This window comes from Eurypyga helias, unplaced genomic scaffold, assembly GCF_000690775.1.
Source record: "Eurypyga helias isolate BGI_N326 unplaced genomic scaffold, ASM69077v1 scaffold15721, whole genome shotgun sequence".
NCBI classification, from domain to species: Eukaryota; Metazoa; Chordata; class Aves; order Eurypygiformes; family Eurypygidae; genus Eurypyga; species Eurypyga helias.
This window is the reverse complement of record NW_010232918.1, coordinates 33,011-43,265: the sequence shown is the minus strand read 5'-3', so window position 1 is coordinate 43,265 and position 10,255 is coordinate 33,011. Positions and strand designations below refer to the sequence as shown.

The 10,255-nt window shown below is 45.9% G+C and overlaps 1 protein-coding gene across 2 annotated transcripts in view; it reads right to left on the bottom strand.

The window, feature by feature from the left end:
• Positions 1-2,880: 2,880 nt before the first annotated feature.
• The window catches only part of PRDM10 (PR domain containing 10), a 31,245-nt gene continuing 23,870 nt past the window's right edge, over positions 2,881-10,255 (bottom strand). For both annotated transcript variants that reach the window (XM_010161562.1, XM_010161563.1), the window contains 9 exons: positions 9,960-10,139; positions 9,080-9,190; positions 8,331-8,531; positions 7,614-7,757; positions 6,589-6,759; positions 5,210-5,350; positions 4,536-4,704; positions 3,797-3,909; positions 2,881-3,245 (listed from right to left, as the gene is read on the bottom strand). In XM_010161562.1, the coding sequence (XP_010159864.1) occupies positions 3,009-3,245; positions 3,797-3,909; positions 4,536-4,704; positions 5,210-5,350; positions 6,589-6,759; positions 7,614-7,757; positions 8,331-8,531; positions 9,080-9,190; positions 9,960-10,139 (1,467 nt within the window). In that variant the 3' untranslated portion in view covers positions 2,881-3,008. The remainder of the gene's footprint in view (positions 3,246-3,796; positions 3,910-4,535; positions 4,705-5,209; positions 5,351-6,588; positions 6,760-7,613; positions 7,758-8,330; positions 8,532-9,079; positions 9,191-9,959; positions 10,140-10,255) is intronic.

The window sequence follows — 10,255 nt, the reverse complement described above, 5'->3', positions numbered from 1 at the left end:
CCGGTCACACGAGACTATGAACACGACGACAGTCACTGAATGTACAGAAACATACACAGTTAAATAAGAGAAGGGGCAGAGCGAACCAGCCCGAGCAGTCCGAGAGGTGCATGTTTAGAGTGCTTGCTTTTTTGCCTTTTTTTTTTTCCCTTCTTCTCGAGGAAAATAACAGAAATGGACCCAAAACGCCCCCAGGGCACAGCGTTAGGCCCTGCAGGAGCCTGGTGCAACGCACGGGGGAAGACTCCAGGGTTAAGCTCCTGTGGGACATGACCTAGGAGAGAGATCTTTGGGTTGCTCTGGTTTAAAAATAACAAACCCTATACCTTCTGCACTGCAGAAATCGGGGGGGAAAAAAAAAAAAGAATCCATGCAAATGGTTGTTTTCTTTTTGTCACTATTCTAAAAGCAGGCCCCCGCCATCTGGTTCCTTACGTGGGAAGGAAAATGAGCGATACTTCAGTTTCCAGGGATGCTGCTTTCGCAAGGAGGCATTCCTTTAGCTTGGGACACGGTGACTCGCTCAGCACGGGTGTTGGCCTGGCGGCAGAGTGCGCTGCCCCGGGACAGAGTAGAAACTCTGAGAAGGAAGATCTGAGTTCAGAGAGGCCTTTTAAAATTATTTTTTGGAACACCTTGATGTTTTCAGCTTCAACTAACTAGTACGATTGTCCTCAGTCCGTGATCCTTTCCAAGGGTGAGTATTTTTTACACCCCACACCTGCAATATGATTAAGGAGAAAGAGGTCTGATGTTCTTTTAAGTCTTTAAAGTCTTTTCATGTTGTCAGAAGTCTTTTAAGACTTTAAAAATGCTCCTGAAGGGCAGTATTCACCTGGAATATCCAGTTTCCAAGTCTCCTATTTTCCTATTGCTCATACCACTTTTGACTTGTCATTAAACCAGCTAGCAGCCTGAAGAAAGCAGAGACTCTTCTCCCACACGAGCGACATCGCAACGCCCAACGTCGTAACGCGACTTCCAGTGAGTGTGGGAACTGCAGTCGCTTGGCCCTGCTGATAAAGTCCATGGGCTCCCAAATCCACCGAATTCAAACCCAGTTATCACTACACTTGACTAAGTGGGTGCTCTGAACACCCCAGTACGGTGGTTCAGCGAGAAAAGAGAAATCCCAGGCGCAAATTAATCCACATTTTGGCAAGACACTTCAAAGCTACCTCAAAGCAGTTCGGAGTTGGCCAGTATTTTCAGTCTGATTTCTCCCATCACGCAGAGTCACTATTTCCACACCACATTAACAGATGTGTTAATTACCAAAGCAATACCTGCTACAGGTCTTTGCTGGCGAGTCAGACTTCCTCTCGTCTGAGTGTTAAGTCCTCTCGTATCTAAGAGCTTTAACTCCGTAAGGCCTGATACCACAGCCTACAAACACCTGTAGTGCTTACCCACACGGGTAATCCTCATCTAAATCAGTGGGAGTACTTATGGAAGAGTCCTGGATTCACACTCAGTGCAGCACAAGAGAACAAAAGATCAAAAAAGCCTCTCTCAGTTTTTCAGTCTCAAGGGCCATTAAGACAAAACATTCTTCTTGGCTTTTGTTTTATAAATAAATGTATCCTGTTGTGCAGGGATGTTCTGGGATGAGTTTTCAAGCAGAGTGAGAGGAGGTTTAGACTTACACAGTACATCCCATCAGGAATCAATGCGGTTGTAGTCATGTTCTTGCAAATACCAGAAGGCATTAAATAACCAACCAACCAGACTTGTGAAAGAGAATTCTGTAAGAGAAAAAAAACAAAACCAAAACTGCCTTAAATGATAAACCTTCTCTTTCCCGTTCTCCTGGTCCCTAAACGTAACAAATTCTGTACACAGACCAGGTCCACCAAAGCAGGCAACCCTCACAGACGGCTTTCTGAGTCCCATAAATAGTGGTCCACTAGCACGTTTCTTTGTTTCCTGAGTCCAGGGCTGGTCATTTTATGGAACCGTCCAAAGGAATTACAGTGCACTGTTAACAAGGCTATTTGGGGGGAAAAAAAAAAAAATCAGAGTAACCAACTCTCCATCCAGTCTTCAAGGGAAAAACATGCCCACTTGGAGGCAGCCACAGAGACTTCCAAGGTGTGCTCCTTCACCCTCATTTTCTCCTGGCACAGCTATCTGTGGGTCGCAGCAGAAGCTGCTGCGCAGGCTAAGCCGAGCCTTCTTTTGTTTATAGCCATTTTTCCCTGCAAACACTGGAGGGGAAAAGAGATGTGAGTAACTCCGTACCACCCTTACGCGCTACTCTGATTTCCATCGGTTTGTTCCAAACAACCGCAGGTTTAAGACTGCACTGTTCCTTCTTTCTGACACTACGTGGTAAAACAGGGCAGGCAGCATGTAAACAGTTCTCGAGGGCTGGAAAAATAATAATTTAAACGGACTGCTTCGGCACACCTTCACAGCTTCACTGTTCTGTCCATCCCCGCACACGCACGCAAGGAGCCACCGCGCTGCCGCTGGTGCTCCTGTTCTGCAGGCAGCCTGCTCGCATCCAGCTGGTATATTCCCTTTCACCTTGGCTGCTGAAACAAAGACACGGGAAGCAGTTCTGCCATACCCTGGCAATTTACATCACGTCCTCCTGTTTAACGGCTCCTATTAAAAATATACACACGTCATCTGCCAGCTAGCCTCCAGTTAGGCAAGCTTTCCCCCCCCATACAATTTAAATAAGTTGTTTACTGGAGACACTTCCAAAAAGGAAAAGTAAGGGTCAGCAGACATGCCAAAAAGTCCAGAGCAAGCAGAGGCTTCACTTCTCCTCTTGTCCTTTTTGTGAAAAGCTGCATAAAATAGCATCCCAGAAGGATTTTGAGGGTTCTTCTTCATGGTCACTGGGGACTTAAACCCTCTTAAAGCATGAACAAGAGCTCCAAGGTTTTAGTTGAAGTTAAGTGAACATATAACTTAAAACATACTGAGCTCCAGGATACCCTTATATCTGGGCATTTGGGAAGGTGACAGGTACAAGCAAGAGACGCCGCATGGCTTCTTCACTCGTGTTCCGCTGAGAAAGTCCTAGGTTTAGCGATGTGCACTTCGCTGCCGCCGTTCCCGTTGGTGGTTGTAGTGATTATGTACTGGGTGGTCTGCTGCTGACCGCTCGTTTGAGATTCCAAGGTTTCCGCGTGGGCTGGTGGCTGGGAAACGCCGACCTGCACCTCATTGGAGAGCGAAGAGTTTTGCTTGACGTCCAGATCAGGCTGACCTTCGGATATCACATAGTGAGTCTGCATGGGGAATATAAAAAATATGTAATAACTTGTTGCATCTTTCATACCTTTTCTGTTCTAATATTCTGTAACTTTCCTGTTGTGGTGCTGGAAGACATTTTGGTATGAACATGGAACCTGGAAATTAAGTTGTACTTCATTTAAATGAATTTGGGAGCAACATAACCCTTGTCTTCTGGTTTGGAGTACACTGGACTACTTTGCATTTAGTTAACTGACGAACGATTAAACTAATTATACAATTAACCCTTCACTACAAATTAAAACAGCCATTTTTAATACAACTATTCTGAAAGTTTTTTCTATTTGTAGTTGTAGCAGAAGGTGCATTGCCAGAGTCCAATATCAATGCAGTACAAAGGCCTGTCCCAGAAAGCCAATGCCCTTTTGGGCTATACAGTCTGGACCTCTTCAGATCCACCATTCTTCTTTACTCTCTGTGCCCCGGTCATCACTCTGGGACTCCTTATACCTCCGAACTGAAGGCTTTCAGCCTTATACATTATTCTGGATGGAAAAAACCCCAAAGCCATGATTGTTTTCCTTACCTGAGTAACTGCTTTCACTTGCCCTGTGTTGACAGTGGTGACTGGTGTACCTACAGCGGTTTCCGTGATCACGTACTGGCCTTGGGGAATGGTCATCATCTGAATTTCAGATGCTAAAAAATGGAAATTGGAGAAACAAGACCTTCAGTCAATCTCAAGCACAACCTTGAAAAATAGTATCTTAAGTCAGGAAGATTTCAAGCCTGAAACAGCCCTTATTGAATAGGAATTCAGGTACCATAAAGCCTTGTATAATTCAACAGGCCCCAACAGATTTACGCCAGCTAACATCAGCTGTGGATTTGGCAACTCCTGCATAGGCAACACCTCCTGTTCTCACTGGAGAAATCACAGAGTTACGATCCAGAGCTACACGGGCATGAGAAATCATTCCATGTCACCCTCATCTTCCATATGATTCTCTCAAGCATCCATCCACATTTGAACAAGCTGCTACACAACACATGGATCCTTGCCGAATGCACACTCTTCGGAACAAAGGAGCCCAGTCTGCCTGCCCAAACCATGGATCAGATAATTACAGACCTATGGCAGAAAAGCTAGTACCACCATTTTCATTTGTCTGAAACCCTGTTATTTTCTTAGACCTCTATGAATATTAATCACAACGCTTAATGAGCTCTGAACACACTATCCTGTTTGGTAGCTGGAGGAATGGAGCACGTAGTAGTCCCACGCATGAGCCAGCCTACTAGCGAGCACTACTGCTGACACTTACAATAGCCCCGAAACGAGTTCCACGTGCTGGGAAGGTACGTGTGCTGAACTGAAGACCCTTGCTGCTGCTGCAGGGCTTGGTTTGGTGTAGGTGTAGTGGTCTGCATCTGTGAGGGGCTGAGCTCCTGCTGAGATGGTTGTGAGGACGGACTCAAAGGCTGACCCCCAACCTGGAAAAATATAAAGTGTAAATGATCTTGGTGTACTAAGGATCAACACCTCTGTGCTGTTACAAACATATCCTTATTAAGGGAAAACAGGAGTGGGCAGTGGGTTCTATAGCATATAGAGCACAAGAACTGCAAAGCTCTCTTCCCTCTCCTCCAACTTGCTTCATCTATGGTTAGTAAGCAGAGATTGGGCAACTGAAATAAGAGATGTAGCTCACACCAAAGGTTACGTAGCGAGTCTGTGGCAGAGAACTTAGATGAGAGGCTAAATGCTACCCACAGCATGAAGAATTGAACTTCAGATCTTTGGGGAATGCCAGTTTCCATTTACATCTTTCAGTTGACTAACTTCACTTAAGCTGCAATTTGTCTGGTCCCAGCAATTTAACTCTACTTGCTACCAAAACTCCATTTCATGTGTGGTTCTTTTAATGACATAGAAAAGGCTCTCTTCCTGTATCAGACTGGTAGGGAGAACACTTCCTGCAAGCCAAGAGTGAAATACCTGCGATGACGACTGAGTTGCTGGCGATGGCTCTGTGACCTGGATGTGCTGCACCTGGATAGCGTGCTGGGTGTATGTCTGGGGGTCGTGAAGCTGCCCAACGTCCACTGTGGAGTGCTGGGACTGGTGAGGTGAGGTAGCCTGGGGAAATAAACCCAAAACTGAGGTGTATGCTTCAAATTCTTTGCAGAAGCAGCCACGTAAAACTCTCCTGTGACACAAGGTCTGGAACCATGAGGTATGAGACTTAGTGAGGACATGGAGCACTCCTGTTCAAGCCTGTGTTTACCCTCTTTGCATTCCTGGGAGATAAAGAAGTACCCTTAATGGGTGTAATGGCATCAAGCTGGATACTCCTCAGAGAGGAAAGGACTTGCTGTCTTACTTACTTGCCATCATACAAGCTGTCTGTGGCAGAAGCTGGACTCAAATCAAGGGTGTGAAAACCAGGATTAGTGTCACCCACTGGACCATCCTTTTTTGTAAGCATCTTTCTGTAACGTGATACATACTCAGAATCTGCAGCTCCAATACTGACATAGCTCTGTATCGAGACAAGCGCTCAGAGATTTACAGACTAAAGGCTTTCTCGGGCAACACCTGCTAATGACACCAATTGGAGTAATTTAATGGGAAGTCTCAGATCTTGGTAAAATTAATATTAGTTGCAGGAATCAGTTTTCATGCTCCTGTATTGGTAGAACAGCCACAATCAGTATTAACTGAGGCCATTGTTTAGGCCTTCAGTAACCAAATTCATAACCTAATTTGTAACGAGGGGCCAGAGAGAACACGGAATTTCAGGTTCAATCCACAAGCACACGGTAGTTTCAGCTTCACCCAGTGGATAACAGATTTGAAGGCTACAGCTATTTCTTAGAGCGGCCTGAGTTGTTTTCCTCAGCTCAGTTACTCTAGTCACACTCCCTTTTTATTCTTAGGAGGCTGTTGAGCGTCACAGAGAATGAATATTCTAATAGATGATAGGAAGGGAAGAAAGCAAGTGCTTTCTACGCTTCCAAATTTTGGCTCTGGCTTACTGAGAGGAAGGAAGTACAAATGAGTCTTCTCAACTGCAAAAATGGGTCACCCACTGACCCACTTTTCCAGTTGCTGGAAAACCTTCCTAGAGCAGACTCCAGCAAAGGTGCCTAGATGGGTAGGATATGTCTCCAGCAAGCTGATTAAGGCCGGCAGGACTCTATGCCTTGTACACAATGCTTACAACAGGAACCCTAAGCACTATCTATCAATTTATCTGTCAAAACCAGTCTGCATCACTTCTTGTAACAATTCCTTAAACTTCCAAGCACTACAGCCCCAAGAAATCAAAGGGTTGACATGGAGAGGGTCAAAAGCACATCCAAGAGGTCACTCACCTGGGCCACTTGAACAACCTGCAGCTGTATGTGCTGAGGCTGCTGCAAGCCAGTTGTGGCCTGAGACACAGGGATGTACTGGATTCGCTGGTAATCTCCCTGGGGAGTTCGATAGTCTGTTGTGAGGGTCTGGGATATCTCTGTCATTGCTTGTGTCAGCAAATCTGTTGTCTGAGCAGGTAGAGAGAGAGAGATACAGGCCACCATCACATACTGTCTGCTGGATTGAACGCTTTTGAAGGGCTGTCTGCCTTTCCTCCTCACCTGCCAGAGCGGTACTTTTCTTGACAACTGTATTTCTAAAGTGTGTAAAGAGATTTGGGACCTAACTAATGAGGTTTATGAAGCCAACAGCATCCTGGTTGAACCTGCTCATTTTTCAGCAAAACAGTCTTTTAACCAGTATCAGTCTTCAAACAGGAAATTTTAAACCGTGGTTATTAAGATTTTTAAACCAACATAGCATCCCAGCACCACCAAAGGCCACAGAACTGATTTTCTAGCCTCAGCTTTCACTGCCGTAGAAGCTGATACATTAACAGTGATCAGCGATTAACAGATCAGCCTCTGGAGGTTCCTATCGCTCAGTGCTGCACTGTCTGAAGGATTACAGAGATCCTCTCTCCTTGGAACAGAATTCGATCCAGTCCCCAGGCATTGGTAAACATGTCCTCCCAATCCCAAGAACTGCAAACGCACTTTGGGGTTTCGGGAACAGTTCCAGTGAAAACCCACGCGATGTGTATTCCCAAATTCATTAGGCATGTGTGAAAGTGGCACACGGGTCTGAGTGAAAGAAGGGAATGGAGCAGGGAAAAGGGACAAATCCTTAGAGCTCCAGAAAGAAATATGTAATTCCTGGCAGAGGAAAACTACAACACAGACTCAGGAACAGAAGTGATCTCAAATGATGCTCTAACAGACGCTTTCAAGTGATGTCTGCCAATAAACACTGCTATACCAGAGGGCTTCTGTTCTGTTTGTTTCCCTCCGTTGCCCCGATCTGCCGTGCCTCAAACCCTTACCACAACAGTCTCTCCGGTAGTGCTGTCGGTGGTTAGAACGGCAGGAGTGGAACTGATGACAGCTGTGGCCAGCGGGGCATGTATCGTATTAGGGAGCTGAGCAAACTCCGGATGCTTCTTGCGAATGTGCTGTACCATCTTCGTCTACAGAGAGATGCAAAGAGCATAAGAAAGACGGTCAGCGACTCTTCTTCAGGCCAACTGAAATCAAAGAGCCCCATGGAATGCAGCTTTTAAGTTCTCCCTCAGTAGGCAGCATCAAGAGTCACACGATGGGATGTTCCAGTCAGCAAGAAGGAAACACGAATCACAAAGTTGCTGCTGCTGACTACAGCTATCTGATACTGAAATATTGCCCCATGTGTCACAGCCCATAAGCTTTTTACCCCAGCACAGCCAAATATTTTGGGGATCTTTCCCAGAGGTCACCTTTTCTGCATTTCGTTTCCCCACTCCTCGCCTTCATAACTGTCAGTGAGCAGTTTCCAAGCCCCTCTGTGACCACACTTTCATTTCTTCTTTCAAGCTCATGCTCTCTATTTAGAGAACCTTTTTGCCATAAACCCAGCAGGCTGCGCCTGTACTGTCAGCACGCAGTGGGAAACCAGCACTCAGACTAAGAGAGCTCTGCCTGTGGACTGAGAGATGACAGAGACCGTGGTGAAAAAGCATCACCACGGAGGGCTGTCTTCTGAGGCTATGAGACAACCCCCATACCTTACTGCTGTACTGCTTGGAACAGTGAGGACAGCAGACTGGAGGGGTGGCTATGGTGCCTGTCAGCTGGGTGTGGGTGCTCAGCATGGGATCCGGCTCTCCCGGGCCCGCAGGGCGCAGTTTCCGGATGCTCGGAGGTAGCTCAGCACCAGGATGATTCTTCAGGATGTGCGCTTTGCGTTTACTGGCACTCTTGTACACCTGCAGGGTAAAGATTTGGAATGAAAATGGTGTAATCCAATCCTGGCAGAAGCCAGGGAGTAAGAACAGGAACCCAAAGGCAGTGCAGAAGCAGCTTCAGGCTCCACTGAACACTGGGAATTACCAGCATGTGACTAAGTAAGCAGCTTAAAATAAAAGGAGTTGAAGACTAACTTATAGAGGTGATAAAGAAACCAAAATAAATTAATGTTCAGGAATTATAGATAGACAGGATACTTAGTCCTGGATTGCAAAAAGTGATACAGGGCTAAGGGTGGGTAGGTGGGTGGCTGCTTGCTGGATCACAAGTTCAAATTATACCAACCCCAAAGACAGCAGAAAAGAACTACAAGTTTCAATTAGCATTAGCCTTAGCCTATATGCATTTCATCTTAATTTCTTTTGGACAGCGCTGCAGAAATGTTGCTGGCAAGCACCTCAAAGGATAAAAGGCTAGAAACCCTGCCAGATGTTTCTATGTAGAGACAAATTGGTTGCATGCAGGTCTAGGAGTGAACTACCCTTCAAGAGGTGACTTCCTTACATACCTTATCACAGTACTGACAGAAGTAATCTCTGTTGGGTTTGATGATGGGCAACGTGAGCTCTGGCACCTCTTCTATTTTCATGTCTGGATGTCTCTTTGATAAATGATTGACCTTAGGAGAAAGAAACAAAGAGAACAAGAGAGCATATTACAGATGGGAGCCAAGCAATTGCTTCTTCTCCCAGACAGCCAAGCCCAAACTATAATGATGCTATCCAGCACCACCCAAAGTATTTGCTGCTGCAAGGCTTATTGTGCATTCACAGTCTGCTGCTGAGGGTAAACACGGTCTTGCTAGATCACGTTTACAGCTTCTCTGATCAAACTAACATGGGAAAGGATAAAATAGCTTACTAGAACTCTCTTGCAGCCGAGAGTGAGGTAATATAAAGGACCTCTGCTAGCAGAAATAACCACCCTCATGAAATATCTGCAATCGAGATCACTTGCTGCATAACAGCCCTTCACACAGTGGCAGTTACAGGGCATGGCCAGGAGAGGCCCCTCAAGAAGGGGAAGAAACAAAAAGATGGGAAAGACAGTCAGGAAAACCAAGGCAGGAAGGCTAGCCTAGGCAATATATTAATCTCATGTTCCGCTAAATTACGTTACGCATCAATCAGCATTAGCATAGTGACAACCAGTCGTACTACACCGGCAACGAAATACTGAAAAGCTCATATTTGCTGAAGAGAAAAGACATGCAGGTTTAAAAAAAAAAAAAAAAAAAAGTGTATTATGTCAGGTCAGCTACAAAATTCCCCCCAGTTTCACAGCATCCTTATGTTCCCACCATAGGAATTCCATCTTCATTCCTTAGCTGTTCATCAGAATCGAGTACAGAAGTTGTAAGAGAAGCTGGAGCACACGGACACACTCACCAACATCCCCCTCCGGCGGAAACCCATCATGCAGAGTCGGCACTTGAACATGAAGCTTTCGTAGTCAGTGGAAGCTATCCGGGGCTTGAACGTTTTCGAGCGGCTGATTCGATCAGCTTTCTTGGCTTCCCTCTCCGGGTTGTGCATCCTCTGCATGTGCTCTCGCAGCTTGTCTTTCCTCTAGGGAGCAATCAGGGAGAAAAATATCAGCACTGCTTACTGCCTTACTAGCTGTTCCAAGAAGAGCCACCATGCGAGTTGTTCGGAGACCTCTTGGCTTTTCCTCCCCAGCGCTG